The sequence below is a fragment of the Protopterus annectens genome, chromosome 6.part1 (assembly GCF_019279795.1).
Source record: "Protopterus annectens isolate FY-2018-M chromosome 6.part1, PAN1.0, whole genome shotgun sequence".
In the NCBI taxonomy this organism is placed as follows: Eukaryota; Metazoa; Chordata; order Ceratodontiformes; family Protopteridae; genus Protopterus; species Protopterus annectens.
In genome coordinates, this window is record NC_056738.1 from 353,290,934 (window position 1) to 353,314,309 (window position 23,376).

At 41.9% G+C, this 23,376-nt stretch overlaps 1 protein-coding gene and 1 pseudogene across 2 annotated transcripts in view; one reads left to right on the forward strand and one right to left on the reverse strand.

Moving 5' to 3' along the window:
- Positions 1 to 23,376, forward strand: part of LOC122805553 (atypical kinase COQ8A, mitochondrial-like) — a 768,588-nt gene that overhangs the window by 174,422 nt on the left and 570,790 nt on the right. For both annotated transcript variants that reach the window (XM_044075768.1, XM_044075766.1), the window contains exon 6: positions 9,396 to 9,518. In XM_044075768.1, coding sequence (XP_043931703.1) covers positions 9,396 to 9,518 — 123 coding nt within the window. The remainder of the gene's footprint in view (positions 1 to 9,395; positions 9,519 to 23,376) is intronic.
- LOC122805240 lies at positions 18,675 to 18,936 on the reverse strand (annotated as a pseudogene).

Here is a 23,376-nt window from a genome sequence, read left to right on the forward strand (position 1 = left end):
TTTCCTTACACAATAGATCTTTAAGATTCCTATTTCTCCTATATCGGAATCTGGGACTATTGTCAACAATGTCCCTTAGTCCAATATCACTGGTTAAAATATTCCAATTGTTTTGTACAATCCTATTGATGTCTTTTATATTGCTGCCATATGTGAACATCAGTTTGGGACCCATTTGCGCATGCATTATTATCAATTGACGATTCCCTCCATATGTTCTCTTTAACCAGGTCTTATATCTAGTCCGTCTTAATTTAACACTATCATCAATAACACAATGTACCAGTCTTTCATTGTAGCCTCTATCCTTAAAACATTTGTCTAGTTTATCCAACTCTTCATCAAATTGTGTATCCATAGCACTTACCCTGGATATCTTTACAATATTTGGAAAAATATGTAACACTCTTTCTTATACAAACTAGAAACAAAACCTTCCTGTGTCTGTTCTACACAAACATCCAAAAACTCTATATGAGTATAGGATGTTGTGGCAGTAAATTTCAAGAATGTAGTGGTGGAGTGGATGTAGGAATGAAAGTGGTCAAATGAATTACAGTCTCCATTCCATAAAATAAAAATATCGTCCACAAAATGGGCATACATACTTATGTAGCCCTTCCATACTTTGTTATTCAGAATTGTGGAGAGAACCAGATTTCGAGCCTGCTCCTATAAACACATTATTTTCCAAGACAAGTGTCAGCAAATCCTTCACTAACTCAATTTTATGTGAATCCACATCTTGCTTTGCAAGAAGCTCACCCACTGCTGTTGTACCATAATCATTTGGGATGACAGTGAATAAACTGTTAACATCCAATGTAATCATTAACAGTCCATCCATTCCATTGGGTCTAACTATACCCCAGAATCCTCAGAAAATGTCCTGTATCCACTAATATGTTATCTATCCGCTCCATATATGGTTTAAGAGTGGCTTCCAACCATCTGCCAGACACTATTTAGGCAAAGCCTTGAATACTGGTGTGACTAGTTTGTCCACCCGTAAAAACTCATGTATGTCAGGTGTGATCCTCATTTCATTCAATAAAGACCCTAAACGCTGGTGCACATTATCAATGACCAATCTAACACCTAGGGGATTAATCTCCAAATAAGTGTCATCTGTTAACATGTTTTTTACTTTCTCATTATACCATGCAGTGTCTAAAACAACCACTGCACCTCCCTTGTCAGCCCCTTTAATAGTTAGGTCTTTGTTCATCAAACATTGTAAAGCCATTTTCTGTGGTATAGTTAGATTATAATATCTGGTAAAATTACCATCTGAAAAGTATTTAAATCCCTCTCACAACCATTCATAAAAGATTCATTTAGGAAAAGCAACATTGTTTTCAGTATTACCAAACATTACCTTCAACATGACATTGCGACAAAACAACATCAAGTCCATAATAATTTCATTGTATGAACAAACCCTAATGGGTACAAAGGTGAAGCCTTTGTTCAGTACTGTCAATTCATCTCTATTTAGCGTATAAGAAGATAAGTTGTAAACAATACCAGTACTGATATGAGTAGTCAATAGAGAATCTTTCTTCTCTTGTCCAGGTAAGATCTCTTCCATACTCCTTTCTTCCTTACTGCAGCTGGTAGCCTGTCCAAAACCCTCATGCACTTGGGCTACATATGCAGTATTTTCATTGACCATGGAGTTTGTAGTTGTACTAGTACTCTCTATCAAAGCAGAGCTTGTAGATACATCTTGGACAGTCACTGTACTTCCTGCCGACACAACATTTAATCCATGTGTAGCCTGGCCATTGCCACTGTTCCCCTCATCACTGCTCACACTCTGTGCATCTATGTAGTGTTTCCTGCAGAGTTAGTGATCATTGTCACGCCCCAGCAGCAGGATCTGACTTCCTTGGTATCCGAAGATATTCCCATTAGAGAAATCTTCAAAATCTCTTTTAATTTTACTTAACTTTGTATTAAAGATTCATGCAGCTCTGCCAGTCTCTGCACATATTTGGAGTCAGTAAACTCAGAGTCTAATTTGCTTTGTAGCTGCTGAACTTCTAACTTCAGCCCTTCTAGTTCAGGGCGAGGTTCATGTATTGGAAACTAGTGTTGATATTCAGTGTTTGCCACGATATCGATCTCCTGGGCTGGCATACAGAGTATCCTCATGCCCCTAGGCACTATGCCATATTCTTTGTTCATTTTAAAGGAAAGATCATGTAATAAGTCCTCAAAAGTTCTATCTACAGCCACTGGTACAGATTTACCTTGTTGTCCATCCTTCTTGACAATAAAACCTAGGTTCAGTAGTGGATTATCTTTCATAACCAAGGTTTTGTTCCAATGGCAGTTACTTACTTCACCTGAACCGACATTCAGGGAAGAAACATCAACGGACACTGCTGTGTTGATAAAATGTAGATAAAATTTAATCCAACATTCATCAGATAAAGATACATTCTTCAAACAACATTTTTAAAAGATGAGACAACCAATAGCATCTAGTGAAAAACCTGCCTATTTTGGAGGGTGGGTTTAACTGGAATGACATCATTTAATCCTGGTATCCTGTGTGCCATAAACTCTATGATCCATCTGGATTCAGCCAAAGCTGTCTGATGTTTTACATCACCCCCCCCATTGTTTGGTTTGATGTTAACAATGGCCCTAAATTTGAAGCTATGTGTAGGGTTGCCACTGATATGCCTGTATAAGCATTACTTGGGTCACTATTCCTGATGCTACTCAAATGCTGCAAGATTCTAACCTTAAACATGTTGGTTGTCTCATCTTTTAAAAATGTTGTTTGAAGAATGTATCTTTGTCTGATGAAGGGTGTAAGTTTTATCTGTCTATGTTGGATTAAGTTTTATCTACATTTTATCAACACAGCAGTGTCCTGTTGCTTTTCGTTTGGTATTATCAGAAAGAAAAAGGGAAGTTCTGCGGTGCCTAGCTAAATTTCTCCTGTCAGTATCTTTACTACCTCAGGTCTTCCCTGAAAAGAGGCCACTGGCCTAGTGAGACTAATGTGCTCAACAAAAGATAAGTAAGTATAAAGAATATTGTGGTGTATAATAGGATATGGTACAAGATTATTATTTCAGCATTAAGACAATAAGTGCTTGTCATGCATTCTTGAAGACAGATCATTTCTTAAACGTTTTATTTTATAGCAACATGGGAAAGTGTAAACAAAGGAAAGAAACTGAAAGAAAGTAAATGAAAGAATGGAAAGATTTTAAACAAGTGGCAGAGTGCTTGTGCATATTTATAAACTGTGGAAAGGAGGAAACGGAGTATATTGCAGCATAAAAGAATTGTTGGATATGGGGCTTCAAATAGGAGATTATTGAAAAAAAAATAAAAGAAACCAGTATGCATTTGACTGTTCATATGTATTGTGAGAATATAAGTGAAAAAGAAAACTTAAGTGATAATGTATTATAGCAATGTGTGGAATATCTGGAATGATAGATTTGATGTTGTACTTTACAGTAAGACATGGGAAATACTGATGTCTTAACTTAATTTCTGACTGTAATAGAAAAGATTGAGAGGGTGAACTATTCTGGATAAATATGAATTTGTAAAGGGAAGAATTATGAGAGAGAGAAGTAATATCTTTCTGCTCATAGCACATGTGGTCATATAAGACGATTTTCTTCTTTTTGTAATGAAGTATATATACATTTTTTAGTAGTTTTCTATAAATGTAGAATCCCTTCTCTCTTCAGTAATTGCCATGAGATCTTTTATGTTCACCTTGGCTACTACCAACTCATGCATATTTGATCTTAAAGTCTCATTTCAGTGGGAATAGAACCCACAGTGACACTAAAGTTGAATATAGAGGCTGCAGTCTGATTAAAGAAGCTGGACCTGCATTGTCTGTGCATGCCACAGGCGTACAACTAGTTATTTTGATTTAGCAGTGAGAGTTTTGAGCAGTCATATTGCCTTCCTATGAAATATCGCTTTACTTGATAAGTGCACGCAACTCCTGCTTAAGCTTGTCCTCCAAAAGTCTGGCTTGGATAAAAAACTAAAAAAAACTTGTATCTGAGACTAAAAAAGAGAAGTATCCAGGCTAAGGCATCAGTGAAAAGTAAAGGCTTCAATTTAATTTTTCTCTATTAAGACAAATATGCTCGTCTTTATGTATTCTTAAAGCCAGATAGTTTCTTAAAGCTTAATTCTCTTGGTACATTCTACCCACTACATTTCTGGTCTGCAGATGCTCAAGTGGCAGAAGTAACACTGCAGCAGAGGCACTACTGTGTATTCATTTACCAGTTAGCTCAACTGATTTTTAAATCTTTGTTCTTTCAAACATCGGGGAGAAAATGTTTGTATGTATAAAACTTTTTCATATGCAGTTGTTTCTTGTCCCCCTCATTAACGTTGAGTTGCTGTGCAAAACTCCTTCAGAAGTTTGTCTTGATGTTGCCTTTGCATGTATGAAATTTTACATTTTAATTGATATTGTTTTAAAAGTGTATTTTTCTGCATTTGGAATGTTGACTGTTCTTCAAAGTAAATATTATTCATTGGTTCTCTAGACATCAGTGCTTCTAATTTTCATGTATTCTTTTAACTACAGCAGTAACTTTTCTGTGGTTAAGTTGATGGTACTCCCTTCCTGCCTTGCTAATCATCAAACCACTCTTTATCAGACTCAAGCCCATTTGTTCCCTAGAGGCAAGGAGTTTTTTCCTCAGATCCCATGGGACAAGAGCCGTCAGGAGGTACCGGAGTGCAGGCAGATGCTAGGGTGTTAGGTGCTGTTTCTGGTATTCTAGTAGTGAGAGCATTTTTGCATGACTAGCCCCCTTGTATGGTGACGTTGGCTCCTACAGCACTATAAGGACCACCTGTACCCCTTTATTGGTTCATGATGATTTCCTTTCCATGTATCCAGCAAGGACTGTCACAGCTAGTGTGGCCACAGCCACATTACCTGCACAAGCTCCACATTATGAATCCATCCCTGCCCTCCAGCAGAGATCATGTCAAGGAGTGTTGGCCTGGTCAAACTAGGGACCTACTCTCTCCCCACAGGGTAGTCACGCCAGTCCTTTCTTCCTCTGCTATCAAGCACCTGAGCCACTAATCATACCCAAAATCATCTGGGCCATAGCCAGGTCTTCATCCCTGCATATCACTAGTGAGGCTATCTATAAATGCTTTGTAAATGGGAAACAAGAGATGAACTGGATGAGATTCAGCTTTGGTGGTGTAGAGGGATAAAGAGATGACTATGGCCCATGCAGTCAGAGTTTAATATGCAGTTTGGTTGGCTGATGTAGCTCATAGGGGATTGGTATGCCCGTTCTGGATGGGTAGGTGTCTTGGACTCAGCCTCACAGTGCTGCATTTCCTCATAGGAGGAGTGGCTCTGCTCAACAGGGGCGCAGGAAAATATTTTTCTTGGGTGGCGAAAGCCAGGGTACCTTTTTGGCTAGGCTTATATAGGCCCTAGGGCTAATAGCCTAGTACATACCTATGAAATGCAGGTCTTTGGGGCAGATGTTAGGCATACTAAGCCCCACCCTAATGATATTCTTCAATACTGGTGTATGGAATTGTGTACTCATGTGGCAAAGGTATTGTGAGCCTCCATGGTAATGCATATTACAGTCCTGCTACCTAGGGGCAGGGTTAGGCTATTCCAAACATCATCATTGCCAAGATGCTGGTGAGGGCATAAATCAGCCTCATTGTTGGCTGAATGACAGCCTTCTCTGGACAGCTTTTGTCCTAATCCTGGGTGAAATTCCCAGGTGAAGGGACAAATAGAGCAGTGTTAATTGAGGAAAGGCTTGATAGCTGGCAGGTATGGGTTGGCAAAAGTCAGAGAAAATGATGGATTGGGTTAGTGAAATGGGACAGCAAACAATCCTGGCTGTGGCCAGGGGGTGTGAACAACATTGGACTAGGGTGAGTTTGGCATGGGGTTGGGAGTGGGAAAAGGGAGAGGAAAAGATGTGCTTCACCCTGGTCATCAAAGTACAATGAGTCCTGGCAAGCATTTCAGGATTGTTGCCGATCATTTCCTCCTAAAAGTAACATGCCAAAATGAGAATTCTTGAGTGGTTAGGTGGCTCTTGTTTGCAGCCATATCATTTAATATAGAACATAGACTGCAGCAGGACATGGCACTGCTGAGATAATGTCTCACCTGCATCCGTTGGCTTCCTTGGCTGTTGCTTTGGGTCTGCCGGGGACCATTCGTGCTTATTTTGTGAGGGTCGATACATAAACCCTGAGCTGCTCGGTTTTGCTTGACTTGTGTTGCCACAAAGAAGGGGTGGTTACCCTTAAGGAGAATTACAGAAAGTGTAAGCTGAGTTTGGCTTGGGTGTAATCAGAGCTGCTCTGTTTCCATGCAGATCAGTGTGGATTTTAGAAGTTATCCGTGAGCTATTTTAAGTTAGTTTGAAAAAAAGCTTTGTACTCATCTTTTTGAAAGTGCAGCCAGAACTAGGGAAAACTGCTACATTTTTTGTTGTCTTTTCCCTTGCTGTCTGTTGATAATCAGTCTCTGGTTTACTGTCAAAACCTTGAAAGGCATTCCATCGAGTAATGACTTGACAAATAAACTGCAAATTACAAACATCAGAAAGGCACAAAGACGAAACCAGTGCTGTCGACAAGTCCATTTTCGACATAGTTGACATTACCCAGTCCACCTTACTGGCCAGACATGTCCAACTAATGTTTAGCAGGGGGTAAAGGCACCCTATGCCCCCCCACACCCCCTGCTAATTATATATATACAAACTCAGACATCGCACTATAGTGAGGAAATGGATACATTTCCTGATCCAGCTGTAGTGCAGTCTCCATGCAGACCATCGACTTCACAACAACGAATGCAGATTCGCTTTTATGCACGTTTGCAAACTGCAATTCAGATATGTACATCTTGATACCCTGTACTTCATCAAAGTGATAGTAAACTTCAGCCACATCCTAGTCAGTCAGCCCATATGTTCCTCATCAGCAGGGTGAGGCCATCACTCAGGAGTGGTTTGAGATTTTCTTTTTTCTTTTTACTGTTTTTGCAACCCTTTGCCCTGCATGCCCTCTTTGCAACTACAGGGAGAGAGATTTCAAATAGGTTTACCATGGAGGATGTCCTGTCACATGTGCAAGGGGGATTCCCTCCAGGCAGCCCTTCCCCTTCTGTGGAAGTATAATGATATTTTTTTTTCTCTTATCCACAAGAGACATTGTACTACCCTGTGTGTCCCTGAGTGCATGCAGCCCTCCCTGCCACATCGGGAGAAGTGATTGAGCCCCCCCCCCCTTCACTGCTCTCTCTCTGTGTGGTTGCTAATTGATCCCCCTTCACCTGGTTGCAGTCCAGGTTCCATCCCTCTACACCACGAAACCAAGTGGAAAACTACTACTAGTTTGAAAGGCCGTGTTCATAAGACAGAGCAAAGAGATAAATATATAATTTCTGCTAACCGTGAGCAGGGAGAGAGAGACTCTGCAAATTAAGACTGCTCATTTGGCTTTTGAAAAAGCATGAAAGCAAGACTGTTATTTTGATCATTGTTGAAGCTTATGCATTAAGGCTGTATAATGGCTTCTGTTAAAACTTTTACCAGTTGTGTTGAATTTGTTGTCTTCTTCTTGGAGTATTTGTTTAAAGATGAGGGAATTATGTTTTGGTTATACCATTTATTTAAAGGAAAAGTGTCTTTGTATTAAATGCCAGTGTGAGTCAGGTTTATTCTGCTTGGATTAAAGTGCTTTAACTACAAAACCCAATTTTACGAGTTTGCTTTGATACATGTTTGAGTATGTGATTGTGTGTGCCTGTGTCTTTATAGATGTGTGTATGAATAAGAAAATGGCCATCCAGAAGTGAAACTGGTTAAATCTCAGAAGCATTGGGCCATTAATTCTGTATAAAATCCAAAACAGACAGCAAAGAATCTTTATAAATTGCACTTCTTTGAGGCTTCTTAACTATTCTGTAATCCTATCTAAACTAAAAAACTCAACTACTAGATGTCAAAATAGCTGTCAAGTGCTGCATTTTGACAGTGATTAAAAGAGCTGTGAAACTTTTGGTTGTTTAAAGGTAAGAAAAAAAGAAGCTGGCAATTCCAAAGCTTGAAAGCAGTATGCAAATTCATCCTTTTCCATTGATATAAATTGCAGTGCAAAATTATTCAACTTCACAGCTCCAGTTAAAATAATAGTTCAGCTCTAGTGCTTATTACCACAGAGTAGTGCTGCATTGTGTTCCGCCATATAAAATGCAAAGTAAAATGCCACAGTTCTGACAAGCCAGAAAAGTACTGCAGTACCAAATGCTGCTTTTTATAATTAATGTAGTGTGTTAAGTTGTGTTCCTTTAAAGTGTAACACAAAATGTCAGTGTTCCACTCTACCTCCTCAAGTCATCAGAGAAGCACAGTCGGGTATTTCAGAACAGCACTTTTTAAAACGGAATAAGATGTTAAAATGTGTATTCTGTCAGATAAAATGAAAAACAGAATGCTACAACTTCAGTCTGACAAGTACTATGTTTTTTTTCTGAGCTAGATTGAAGTAAGCACAGACGTACATGGATGCATAGATGTATAGAAACATAAACACACTCGTGCAGATCTGCATTTGGATGCATGTATTCATAGATGATTGTGTAGTAATTTTTAAAATTACAATGTGAAGTATTTCACCATAAATAAACAAAACACAAAGACTGAGATCATTTAAGTGATGCCGTCCAATGTGGAATTGTAGGGAAGTAATGGACCTTCCAGGGATGGGAAGAGGCCCTCTTGCTGTAGTGTCGGGCCTCACAGCACTCCTTAACAGTCTTGATATATACCTGTAGTATACACCTTTAAGCATTATTACATATGTGTGTTTATGTATGCAATAATAAATGGATATATATACATTTATATCCATGTGCATATGCTTGCTTATATGTACACACACGTACATATGTATACACACACAAAATTGTACATAATCATGGGTTAAGTTTTTCATTGTATCAAGTACTGAACTAATACATGCTGCATGCTTGACTTTATGCATTCTAAGAATGAAAACACTTGAGTGTGTTGCACACTGGAAAAGCTGGCTGCTTTGAATATTCCCACTGTTGCTAAGCATTCACTGGTAATGCTATGGTAAGAAATCTCCTCACAGTGGCAGTCATTTAATATTGTTCCAAGGTTTATTTTTTTATTTTTTTTTTGCTGGGTGCTTCACTTGAGGAGTTGTGTTTTGCAGTACCATGAACATTACGTAGTATAACCACAATGTCTGCTCATCCCATAATTTGTTTAAATGATCCTATTTTTATATTACCTAGCTTATTTAGTAGAATGAGTAGGTATATTTTGTAGTTATGCTTTGCTTTTTTATTTAAGGTGAGCATGGGTTGCCGAATGCCAGTAATTATTTATCAGAAGCAAATGCTGAGCGAATTGTGAGAACACTCTGTAAAGTTCGTGGAGCAGCTTTAAAAATGGGTCAGATGTTGAGCATGCAAGGTGAGTTTCCAAAATGTATTGCTGAAATCCTTGATCCTTCCACTGAGATTTTGCGTCTAAAAATACTATCTTTAAAAGTAATGAAATGTTTTTATTTCCCTTGTCTTCATCCATGTATGCAACTATCTCCATTATGCTTGTAAAAATGTTTGAAATTCTTGTTTGCATATTTTTTGTTTTTTTTGCAAGGATTGTTCTGGTTGGGTCTTCTAAGCAGCAACTTTGGAATGCTTACATGTGAAGTTGTTCTATCTCACCGTTCATTCTTACAGATGGGTTCGGAGCCGATCCTCTGCTCCGAGCTGGCCTACTAGAAAGCTCGAGGTCTTCAGACAGCTTGAGGCCAAGCCCCTATCCCATGATGCACCTTGAGTTACCTCAGATCTAGTTTGCTGCTGCAATAGATTGGAAATTTCCTAGCACAGCTCAGGCCAGTATAGCTTTTTTCTTTAAAAAAAAAACGTGTTAAATTTGTTAATTCTAATAATAGTTAGTGATAGTTTTCATAGTTATAACTTTGATAGCTTATTAGTACTATATTTCTTCTCCTTTTGGCCTTCATTTTTATAGGCCCTTAATAATCCCTTCCCTTCTTGGTGTGCCTTTATAATGTTATCATAGTTATATAGCTTTGTAGTTTAAATAAGATACTTAAACTTTAGACGGTGTGTGAGCGCTTTTGAATAGTTATAGTTCTTCACAGTTTTTTCTTATGTAGGCCATTTGTTGTTTAGGGTTTATTACTGTAGCTTAACTGTACTAAACTGTGTGTGTGTATTCTCTTTAAAGCTACAATCTGTTACTGTACAGTAGATTTTTTGATACTGTGGACTGTAAGATGGCTGACCAGAAGAAAGACAAGCATCCTGAGTCTGACTTTAAGAAGTGTCCAAAATGTGGACAAAAGATGTCTGTGACAGTCACGTTAATTGTGTTTATTGTCTTGGAGCCTTGCACTTGCAAGAAAGCTGCTCCATTTGCCGTTCTTTTTCCTCCAGAGTTCTACACGAGAGAAAATAAAACTCATAGACAGAGGACTTCTAAAATCTTCATTTCAGGAAGCTTTGTGTGACCAGGATAAATCTAGCCAGTTTTCCAAGTCTTCTAAGGCTTCCGCTTCTGATGTGACAAAATAAAAAAAAGATGACGTCTGCTCCAAAGCCTTCAGAGCCGAGCGGCCTGTCTTTCCAGAGCCGTTCCCCAGTCCTGGAACCAGTATCCGAAGTATTAAAGTCTCCCATTCTTCAGTCAGTTCCTCCAACCATACATTTATCTCTGTCCTCGATCAGCCTATCCAATTTGGATGTGAATCGTGTGATGCATAAGTTGCTACAGTCACCGGCCTTTGCTAAATTTTTATCGGCTCCAACCCAAGTGGTTTTGGAGCAAAAACTGTAATGCCATTGACTTCTTTTCCTCCTCCGAGCCATACCAGTCCTTTGGAGCCTGAGGAGTCGGACCTGATGATTGTTGAGCCTTCGGGGCCGACGCCTGCTCCAGTGCCATCGGTTCCGTTTATTCGGACTTCCTCGGTGCCTATTGAGAAGTCTAGGAGCCGACACTCTCCAGTCGGGTTCGGGGAGGATAGTCAGACTGACCTGTCTGTTACGACTTTGCTTCTCGGGGCCTCGGCTCGGATGGGTTCGGCTCCTACCTCTGGTTCAGAGCCCACTGTTCCAGTGCTGGGGGGGATCAGTGGTTTCTTCAGATCCCAGCGGTCCCTTCTCATCGGAGCAGAGGTGCCTTTGAAGCCATGAGGAGAGTGATGTCCCCCAAGACATCTGTAACTACAAGTCCAACTACCTCCTCCCCAAAAGTGCCTGTGTCCACTTCTACCTCACAGATACTTTCGAAGCATAGAGACCCTGAGCCTCAGGAATCCACACTGGGTTGCCCCTGCTTTTCCGAGACCTCACCAGATGAGGTTCCCAGGAAGAGAATTTGCAAGAGGAAGCACCTAGACTCCCCACAGGAGTCTCTCACGTCTGATACCAACTTAGATGAATCAGAAGGGTCCCCGCGGTCCTCCTCTGAAGATATCTCATTTGCTGAGATATTAAAAATCCTTAGGCAGAGGGGTGGATGGAAGTCCACCAACCCTACTGAAGATGAGTTGGTTCTCCTGAAGGCTTTCGGGTCTCAACCCTCCACCTCTTGGGTGTCTCTGCCCTTCGATGAGCTCATGGAGCTGGTCTCAACGAGGGCGTGGGAGTCTCTGGATACCATGGAGCCTGTCCCTAGGAGGCCCAATAAATTTATTTCTGCCCCTCAGGATATGTCTTTCCTCACCAAGGGAGTGCCAATTGATGCCATGGTGGTGGCGGCGGCAGCCACCAAAAAGATGTCAGAAACTTCTTCCATCCTCCTAACAGAGACTCTAGGATCATGGATAGATACGGGAAGCGCATGTACAGTTCAGCGACTTTTGCCATGAGTTCACTGAACTGTCTCACGCATTTTACGAGACTGCAAAGAGACCTCCTAAAAGAACTTGGAGATGCTCTTCAGGGTATGGTAGCTGCAGGAGTTTCAGACAGTCACCTCCCAGCTTGCCGCAGTTCCATAGTGAACTCGTCCATGTGTCTCATTTCATATGCAGCTGATGGAATGAGCAAGGCAGCGGGTTCAGGAATTGCTCTCAGGAGACATTCCTGGATGTGCTTGTGTTCCTTCGCGGAGCCCTTTAAGTCATCCTTGTCAACACCCCCTTTGATGGCTCTTCCCTTTTCAGGCCCAAAGTTAAGGAAACTTTGACCAGGTGTGAGCAGGAGGGAAAGACTCTGTCTGCCTTCGGAGTCTGTTTTTCCACCCCTACTAGACCCTACCCCAAAGGTCAAAAGGGAGGAAAGTTGTGGTTTCAAAAAGCCCAAGGAGCCTTTCTGGACACACGTGGTGAATCCCCCTCCAGGGGCAGAGGAGGGGGGCAATAATGGAAGACGTCTTCCTCGCAGCAGAGGAGTCCGCAAAACCAGGGCAACAGAGACCAGTTCTTTGGGAAGCCTTACCAGCGCTCCTGAAAGGAGGCCAGACTGTCCTGCGCTGGAGGCAGTCGGGGGTCACTTATCTTTGTATCCAGATGCCTGGCTCAAAATAACAAACTACAACTGGGTACAAAGTATAGTTTCCAGGAGATATTTCATTCCTTTCGCCACTCCCCCTCCATTGACAACAAAAATCCCGGACGTTCCACCCAGTTACAGGGAGCAAGCAACACTAGAGATCCAAATGTTGCTAAGAAAAAGAATCATCCAACCAGTCCCAGCAGACCAGACAGGATCCGGAACTTACTCAAGATTCCTTTTAGTTCCAAAAAAGACAGGGGACTGGAGACCTATTTTGGACCTCAGCAGACTAAACAGATCTGTCAAGAAAGAGAAGTTCCAGATGGTTGCGCTTCAGTCGATACTTCCCTTCTTAGGGAAAGACAATTGGATGTGCTCGATAGATCTACAGGATGCGTACTACCATATAAAAGTGGCCAGACCATCCAGGGATCATCTGCGCTTCCGGCTGGAAGCCAATCATTACCAGTTTCGAGCCCTGCCCTTTAGTCTCACTACAGTTCCCCCAGAGTGTTCACTAAATGTATGGCAGTAGTCACGGCTCACCTGTGGAGTTTAGGATTCCAGCTGTTTCCGTACTTAGATGATTGGCTCCTCTCCACCACCACCAGGCATCAGCTAATACAAGCCAGGGACACCACTCTCACTCTCTGCAATCATCTAGACATTACCATAAATTCAGAAAAATCTGCTTTGTCGCCATTGCAACATATCGTTTTTATCAGAGCAGAATTGGACACCACAACCACCACCTAAAAACTTCCAGCAGAAAGAGTTTTGCTACTTCGTCAACAGGTCCAGAACATCATATACAGAGACAAGGCTCCAGCATTAGAAGTGCTAAAGTTGTTAGGCGTGATGGCAGCTGCAATAAGTGATACCATTGGGTCACATGCATTTGCGAATTCTACAATAGCTGCTATTCACTCAGTGGTCTTATCAAGAGCTCCTAATGTCTCATCTCATAATTGTCACAAACACATGCAAAAAGGATCTTTGGTGGTGGTTGACCTCTCTTCATGTAACGATAGGGCTTCCTTTTATCCTACCATCACCAGCAGCCACAGTGACCACGGATACATCCCTGATGGGGGCATTTTCAGTGAAGAACAGCCCAAGGCACATGGACCGAACAAGAGACATATCTGCATATCAGTGTCCTAGAGATGAGCGGTACTTTTGGCGTTGCAGTACTTTCAGGACTCTCTCCCTCTGCAGACAATTGCGATTCAGACAGACAACATGTCAGTGGTCTGGTACTTAAACAGACAAGGAGGAACCAGGTCCTACCCCCTTTGTCATGAGGCTCTGAGTATGGCAGTGGGCTACATCCACCCAGCGCTTTCTGATAGCAATGCACATCCCGGGGAAATCCAGTGTGATTGCAGACGAACTGAGCAGGGCAATTTTGTTGCCTCACGAGTGGTCCCTCAAAAAAGAGATAGCGGAGAGAATATTCTGCAGGTGGGGCCAGCCTTGCTGCGACCTTTTTGCTTCCCACATGAACACAAAATGCAGAAGCTACATTGCCCTGATTCCCCCTCTGGGAGATGCCCCAAGGGACGCACTCGTACACGATTGGCGTCTGGGTCTCCTCTGTACATTTCAACCAATTCCCTTGGTACCCAAAGTATTACAGAAAGCAAAAGCCGTGGGGAGGGATCATCATTCTGTTAGCCCCTCATTGGCCTCATCAGATTTGGTTCCCCATCCTTCGACTTCATATGTTGGAAGAGCCTTGGATCCTGGACCCAGTTCCAGTCCTTCTGACGCATTCGTCGGGGGCTCTTCATCCCTCTCTTCTGTCCCTAAAATTGACAGCTTGGCTGCTCCAATTCCCAACATAGCCAGGTTCCATAACCTTTCAAACAAAATGCAGCATATTTTAATATCTTCTAATAAGTCTACTAGGAAGTAATACCTTAGTAAATGGAGAAGATTTTCTATATGGGCTTCTCAAAATAACATTGAGCCCTACTAAGCCCCAATTTCCTCCATATTAGAATTTTTGACTCTGCTTTTCAATAAAGGAGCTGCGGCAGCTACAGTTCAGGTACAACTTGCCGCAATCTCTAATTTTCACCTTGGCTTTGAAGGATTGAACATAAAGTCACTTCTGTGTCTCTGCTTGACAGTGGCACAGGAAAATAACTTTCTTGGGTGGCGTAAATCAGGCAACCTTGTTGGCTAGGCTTATGTAGGGCCTCGGGCCGATTAGCCTAGTACCTACCTATGAACCTATGTCACACAAGCTATCCAAAGCCTTCCTCTAAGGGACCTTCCATCTCGGACCACTTGTGAAATCCCCTTATACCCCATGGAACCTAAATTTTATGCTTTCATGCATTGTTCTCCTACCTTTCGAGCCAGCTTCCTCGTGTGATTTGAAATTTTTGTCTTGGAAAGCTACCTTTTTAGTAGCCATCACATCTGCCCGTAGAGTATCAGAGCTACAAGCCTTGTCCATAAAGCCTCCTTATTTGATTTTCCATGCTGACAAGAGTGTCCCTGCAAACAAAATCTTAATTTTTACTTAGTTTGTACTGAAACTAACCTTAACCAGATCATAGATTTACCAGTGATGTTCTTCGTGTTTCACTGTTGCAGTCATTACATTTGGGTAATCTGTTGGCAGGTTGCCCTCAGTCGGCCTGAATTCCAAAGTCTTGGGTCCTGTGTCGGTTGCTGTCTTCTCTTCCATGACGTCAGGTCGTCAAGGGTATAAAACATGCAGCTGACACCATTTTCTTTAGTCTTTCTTGCCGCGTGGTGCCCAAAGCAGAAGCATTTCGCAAGTGCCGGTCGGCCGACTACTGAAATATTCGAGTTTGAGTTTCAGAACCGAAGTCTTCACTAAAGCTAAGTAACCTGTTGGGGAAACTTTTTTCTTTCTTTTTACCGATGTCAGAAAAAGTTAATAATTGTATTACTTGTGGGAAGCAAATACCTCATAAGGATTTCCATTTATACTGTATTCCTTGCCTAGGCCCTGATCACAATGTGCCTGGCTGTTGGTTTTGTGCTAGATTTAACCAACGCACTATTAAGCGTAGGTATATTTTTTGCATCTAAGTATTTTGGAAAGAGATTTAACTACCCAGAAATGTCGTCAGATAGCAATCCGACTACCTGAGTACATAAAAAACGCAAAGAAAAGGACAGAGAAAGGCAGTCGAGATCCAAAACCGACGACAAAGCTTCTCCTAAGCCAGTCGCCGGTTCACCAGTACTCAGTGAGGCACTTTCGCAGCCCCTGATACCTGCTACCTTCGAGTCGCAGGCCTCTACCGACACATGTGGAGTCCGGCATGCTGCAAGATACTCAAGGTATTGGACTGATGATGTATCTCCCTCGGATGGGTCTGGAGCCACTGAGCAGGCACCGGCTTCTGAGGGTGTTTTCAAGCCTCAACATTTGCATATCAAACTGACGACAGCTGCAAAACCAAAGACAAAAGCAACTTCTAAAACTAAAAAAAATGACGCATGAGCCACGTGCACAGGCCTCTATGCCTAAAAACAGATTACCAAAATGGCTGAAGACCTCATTACCTTGATCAGGGGTACCCATCCCCCTCCAGATAAGAGGCCTAGGCAAGACACTGATTATGAATCTTCAGATCAGGTTTCTATTTCTTCTGATTCCTCTTCTGATCAGGAATTATCTATACCTCCCTATGAGGACTCTGATGCTGAAGAGTCTATTCCATCTGCATCTCCTCCTGAGGATTATTTGTTTGGAGAAACTTTGCATACTTTCAGGGAGCATTTTCACTGGGAGAGTCAGGACTTCTCAGAATCAAAAAAGAGGCTCAGGGATTTCCTTCTCCCCCAGCACAAGCCTTTAGCCATTCCCCCTGTTTTAGACATTGTGGATGATGTGTTTTCGGAGTCAAGCTTGACCCCTGACTCCTCACCTCCGGCTCCCAGTAAGCCTGACAGATATTACAGGGTCCCTGACTCGCATAAATTTTTATTTAGAAACCCTGCTGCTGATCCTGAAACTATTTCACAGGGTACAAAGGGAGTTAAGGCCTCAACAGCAAAAAATCCTACACCCTCTGACAGAGATTTAAGGGCACTGGACAGATTGGGAAAAAGGTTTATACATCTGCAACCTTGGCAATCAGGGCCTTAAACTGTCAATTTCATATGCTTAAGTACCAACAACATGTTATGGGATTACTGAAACAGAAAATTATGTTTATTTCAGAATGTGCAGAAAATAAAGAATTGCAGGAATTATTGCATGCAGCTGAACAAGTTGGAAAGCATACTTTGCAATGTGGTTTTGATTCTTTAGAGACCTCCTGCAGGGCTGCAGTTACTGGATCTGTGATTAGGAGACATGCCTGGTTAAAGGAACAAAATTTGCCTGATCTTGTTAAAGCTAAATTGCTAGATGCACCTTTACAGCATGATTCTCTGTTTGGTATTAAGGCAGAAGAGGTTTTAAAGAAATGGAAGATAAAACTAAGTCTATGCAAACTGTTAGACTTCTTACAAGTGCAGCCACCAAGATTCAGTAGACTCTGGCCTACAAAAAATTGGTCCTTTCCTGTGTCAGACAGAGCTGAAAGGGCCAAATCCAGATGCCCTAAGGGTACCAGGCGCAAGACTCAAACAGGTCAAAGCAATGGGGTGCATCCACCTCCAAATCTGGAGGAGATAAAGCGCAAACCTACAGAAAGCAATCCCAAAGACTTCCATCTGCCTGCACCAAGCACTTATCTTTTGGCAGCACTTTTTGCTCAAAATTGGCAGTTAATAACCCAGGACAAGTGGGTACTAAACATCGTATTACAGGGATACCGATTCCATTTCCACACACTGCCAATGGCAAATGGTTGGCCAGATCTGCCAAAAAGTCAATGGGCAGGGGCACAGAAACAGGTTATGTCATGGATATGGGGGCCATTCAAGACAGTACCAGAACTGGAAAAAGGACAAGGTTTTTACTTGACTGTTCTTGGTATCCAGAAAGGACAAGGCCTGGTGGCCAATACTGGACTTATCGATTTTGAACACATACCTGGACATTCCAAAATTCAAAATGCTGACTTTGCAGCAGCTTCTGCCCATGCTGGGCAAGAATGCCTGGCTGGTGACTTTAGACCTGAAAGAGGCATACCTGCATGTCCCAATAAGACAGTCTTGCAGAAGATACCTCAGATTCAAGGTTGGCTTAATGCATTACCAATTCTCTGCACTGCCCTTTGGCTTATCTACTGTGCCCAGGGTCTTTACAAAGTGCCTGGCACCAGTAATTGCATTTTACAGACAAAGACAGTGTACAAATATATCCTTACTTGGACGACTGAGTCATTAAAGCAGAGAACAAGGACACTCTTCTTCGACACCTGGCATTTGTGAAAAGGCTTCCAACATGCCTAGGGTACACAATAAACGAAAAGAAATCACAACTGGTACCCTCTCAAAAGATAACATTCCTGGGTGCAAGCTTGAATAAACTGCCCAGATGGCTTACTTCATGCCAGACAAACAAAGGTAACTGACTACTTCAAACTGATGGCAACAAAAACCCAATCTTCTGCAAGACAAATTCTGCAGACTCTGGGCTTCATGGCATCCTGCATCCTACAAATTCCATATGCAAGACTGCATATGAGGGAACTTCAATGCTACCTAAAAAGTTTATAGGTTCATAGGTAGGTACTAGGCTATCTGCCCGAGGGCATTTATAAGCCTAGCCAGAGTGTGTAGACTTTCGCTGCCCCATTGATTAATTAACTGAGCCTCTGTCAAGCAGAGCCAATGAAGTGATCCCAGGGGTGTATTTTCTGTTAACCCATCCACACTCGTCAAGGTTTCTCTTGAAGAGTGTTAGTGAGGGGCTCTGCCTTTGTTACATAGGAGGAAATTCTGATGCCTAGCTGGCCTTCAAAGTAATGACATTCCTATATATTTGAGCTAAAAAATTTGCAGGTTTCCAGCAAAATATAACTTATGCTGAGGTAGCAGCTGAAGTGCCTGACAATGGATGGGTTAGGGATGGAGGCAGGTGATCTCATAGCCTTTCAGTGAGTTCATTTATGAGTGCATACAACGTTTGACACAGTGGTTACTGCTGCTCTTAGATGATGCCGTATTGCACCAGCTCATGAAGTTCCAGGTGACTGAAGGCCTCCCAAGGACAGATGACTATAATATCTGTTCCTAACCCTTCCATTCCAGGAATGTCATCACCAAACCCTTGTACCCCTTTGTCTGGTAAACTGTCTGGTTTGCAGCTGCTTGAATTTTGGTGGCCCCTTCCTTGGGGTGGCTGGCCCTCCTGTTACCCTTGTGGCTGGCTTGATTTCTACTTTGGGTGGTTCCAAGTTGATTGTGGTCATCTTAGACTGTCAGTGGGCTGAGAGTTGATATGTAACTTCTTTTGTTGCCAGTTCTGGATAGGGGATGCTCCCACTGTCGCAAATTACTCTGTTTTTATTGAGTTACGGGGTCCACGATTCCCGAGTGGCACCCCTTCATTTCCGATTTTCTTTATTTTTTGCACTTTTTCATATTTCGCGCTTTAGCTGACGTCAACATGGAGTTATGGAGTCAACATTCACACAGTCTGGAAACAATGATTCCTCTCATTTTCTGCCTGCAACAGGAGTTTCTATGGTGGGCAAAGGCCTGTCACCAAAACATGGGACGGCCCTTCACTCTACCCCCTGCTAGCCAAACCTTAACAACAGACGCATCAGATTATGCCTGGGGGGCCCATATGGCAGGAAGATGCATTCAGGGCATATGGGCACGATGCATTCAGGGCATATGGGCACCAAAATAAATGCATCTACATATCAACCAGAAAGAGATGCTAGCTGTTCAAAATGCCCTAACAGCCTTTAAGGACTTACTTCATCCAGGACAACTAATGATAAAGATGGACAACACCTCAGTCATGTGGCATATAAACAAGCAAGGAGGAACACACTCATACCTCCTTTGCAGATTAGCCATGGCACTGTAGGACACAGCTTTGACCTACCAAATACATCTTCAAGCTCAATTCCTGCCAGGAAAACAAAACACTCTGGCAGACCATTTAAGCAGAAACCTTATGAATCCTCACGAGTGGAAACTAAATCCACAAGTCTTCAGCATGATAACAGAGAAATGGGGGAGCCTAGACATAGAGCTTTTTGCCTCTCCTCAAAATTATCAATTGAAAAAACTCTGCACAAGGACTTATCACAGACGAGCATGGAAAGTGGAAGCCCTATCTTTCAGTTGGAAGAACCTATCAGTTTACGCCTTTCCTCCTCTGCCTCTTCTACCCAAGGTCCTCCTAAAAGTCAGACAAGAGAAGCCAAAGATGACATTAATTGCCCCGGACTGGCCCCGCCAATACTGGTACCCAATCCTAAGGAACTTGTCATAATACCCAGCTTGGACCTTTCCTCAAAGACCACTACTGTCCCAGCAAAACAATCAGATTCTGCACAATCAACTACAGACTCTGAACCTGGCATCATGGCTAATCATGTAATCATACAAACGACACCTCTCAGTAAAGCTGTGATGGATGTCATTTTGGAAGTCAAAAGGCCCAGTACTAGAAAATCTTATGCTGACAAATGGAAGAGATGCTCTGCTTAGAATCCAGCACAAGGAACTGATACAGCAGAACCACATATTCCTCAGATATTACAATACTTAACTGAGATGCTTGACAAAGGCCTAGCTTTCTCATCAATCAAAATCCATGCCTCTGCCATTTCGGCTCATTACAATACAGAGCCACCAATCTTTTATCATCCTTTACTAAAGCAGTATCTTAGAGGAGCCAAAAATTTAAGGCCTCCTAGAAGATCACCACCACTACCTACATGGGACCTCAATTATGTGTTGGAAAAGCTCACCCTGACTCCATTTGAACCAGCTGCTACAGCTGATATAAAGTTCTTAACGTGGAAGACAGCTCTGCTACTAGCAATTACTTCAGCAAGAAGGGTTTCAGAGCTACAGGCCCTCATGGCTGTAGAGCCTTTTATCATATTTTACCCAGACAGGGTGTCTCTGAGGACAAATCCTACTTTTATGCCTAAAGTAGTTTACAGTGTGGCTCTTAACCAAACAATTAATTTGCCAAATTTTTATCCAAGTCCGCAGAACAAAGGGGAGAGAATTCTGCATTCCCTGGACGTACACAGACAGCTAAGATTCTACTTGAGCAGGACTAAAGCTCTAAGAAAAACTGAGCTATTACTAGTGTCATATGCTGCAGGATCAGAAGGAAAGGCTATTTCAAAGCAGACAATTTTCAAAGTGGATAAGCCACTGCATCCGTTTCTGCTACTTACACCATGGTAAACCTGTGCCCAAGGGCATTAGGTCTCATTCCACCAGAGCTGCAGCTACTTCAGCAGCCTTTCTCAGAGGAGTACTAACCAAAGACATTCTAGAGGCTGCCACTTGGAGTCCTGTTCACACCTTTACAAAGCATTACCGTTTGCCTCTATACTCTAAGTCCAGGGCAGGTTTTGCCACTGCAGTGCTGCAGGGCCTTAAAGCCGCACCTAATGCTGTTTAGCTCCAGCCTCCCAACCATAGCTTTGGGATTCTACCCAAATGTAATGACTGCAACAGTGAAACACGAAGAACATACTACAGTTGTGTACACTTGCCATAAATGTAGATGTTAGAGTGTATTCACTGTTGCAGTCCAGGTTACCCTCCCGCCATCCCCCTGTCATTCTAAAGTTATCTTTCCTTCTCTATCTTCTACAATCTTTGTGGTGTATTTGCTTGTAGATGAAGGTAAAGTTTATATTGATGCATGAATATATATATAAAATATTGCTACCTTTTTGAGGGCACCTGACATCGGGGGCAAGAAAATCTAAAGAAAATGGCGTCGGCTGCATGTTTTATACCCATGACAACCTGACGTTATGGAAGAGAAGACAGCAACCGACGCAGGACCCAAGACTTTGGAATTCAGGCCGACTGAGGCAACCTGCCAGCAGATTACCCAAATGTAATGACTGCAACAGTGAATACACTCGAACATCTACATTTATGGTAAGTGTACACAACTGTACTTTCGTCCCCAAACACACACCAACAACTTGGAGTATATGCTGCACAAACTTGAAGTTCATAGCTCAGATGTTACCTAGATAGAACAAAAGAATTCAGAAAATCAGAACAAGTTTTTGTTTCCTTTTTAGATTCTAAGAAAGGTATGCCAGTGGCAAAAACAACACTATCTAGATGGTTATCTGATTGTATCACCTTCACTTATTCAGCTGCCAGTTTACTTTTACAACACAAAATTAAGGCTCATTCTACCCAAAGCAGTGTCCACATCTTCTGCCTTTTCTGCTAGCCTTCCTATAGACATTTGTGCAGCAGCCACTTGGTCAAGACCTCATACCTTTATCACTCATTACAAAGTTGATAAGGCTTCCAGGAACAGGACTTCCTTTGGTTCTACTGTCCTGAAAAACATACCCCCGTGAGCCACCCGAGAAAGTTGGTGCTTGGGACACTACCCATCTGTAAGAATGAACAGCGAGATAGAGCAACTTCACATAAAGAAGTTATGTACTCACCGTAACGTTCCATGTGAGTTGTTCATCTCACCTTCATTCTTACTTCCCACCCTCCTACCCCCCCTCCAGAGTTTTTCGAGAACCGAGATACTAGTTTTATCGTGGTTGCTCAGTCTTTCTATGGGTTTTTTCCTAAAGAGTAATAGAATGGCATATGGTATTAGACGCAGCAAGCAAGAGCTGATGTAACTCGAGGTGAATCATGGGATAGGGACTTTGCCTCGAACTGTCTGAAGACCTCGAGCTTTGTAGTAACCTGACTCAGAGGCTGAGGATTGGCTCTGAACCCATCTGTAAGAATGAAGGCCAGATGAACAACTACAACGGAACATTATGGTGAGTACATAACTTCTTTTTTTTCTTTTTCCATCATTACTTTGGTACTCTTATCCATGGGGGTAGTGTTAATATTCACCTTGTCAAATGTTTCACAGTGTGGTCTTTTTTCATGTAAGTTATCCTAATGTGTAGTAATAAATTTATATCATGTCAGTATTTAGTGGGTTTGGCTTTTTGGCTTAATTTCATTACAGAGGCTTGTATGTCATTGTGTTGAAACCTTTCAGTTTTCAGGGTAATTTACATATGTCTATTGACCTGTTGAAAATGAATTTTTATAGATAGTGTTATAAATACTGTTCTTTGCTTTGTTGCTGTCTTTCTACAGTGACACTTGCCTTCTTTACAAGCTTTGTAACTATTTGAAATTATATATTTTCAGTATAATAGCACAGTTGCACATATTTTGCCATTATAGTGTGGTCTAACACGTGTACATTGCTTCACCATGACAACCTGCAGCAGTTTCTATTGTGTTTTTCACTAACTTTATGTGGACATAGAAATTTAAATGCAGCACTTGCATACAACAAGAATGTATTTGTAGTTAAGTATGTTTTAAGTATGTTCAGTATTTTTAAAAATACATGTTTTTGTAAGAAACAAAACAGGTAATAGATTGGCGTAGACATTAAGGGAACTTGAATGAAAATAACAAGAACTGTTAGAGGTTAAATAATTCTACTGCTGTGAAAGTAGTTACATTTTGTTGCTTTACAAAGTACTTTTAATTCTGTTTGGAGTCTTTTGGAAGGATGATTTTTTTCATATCGCCTCATAGGATTATAAGTACAAGGGAACTTTATCTTGCAAAATTTACTAAATGTCAGTACCCAACCTTAGATCATATCTCCTTTTTTGCGGATGGTTAGGCCATTCAAGCCA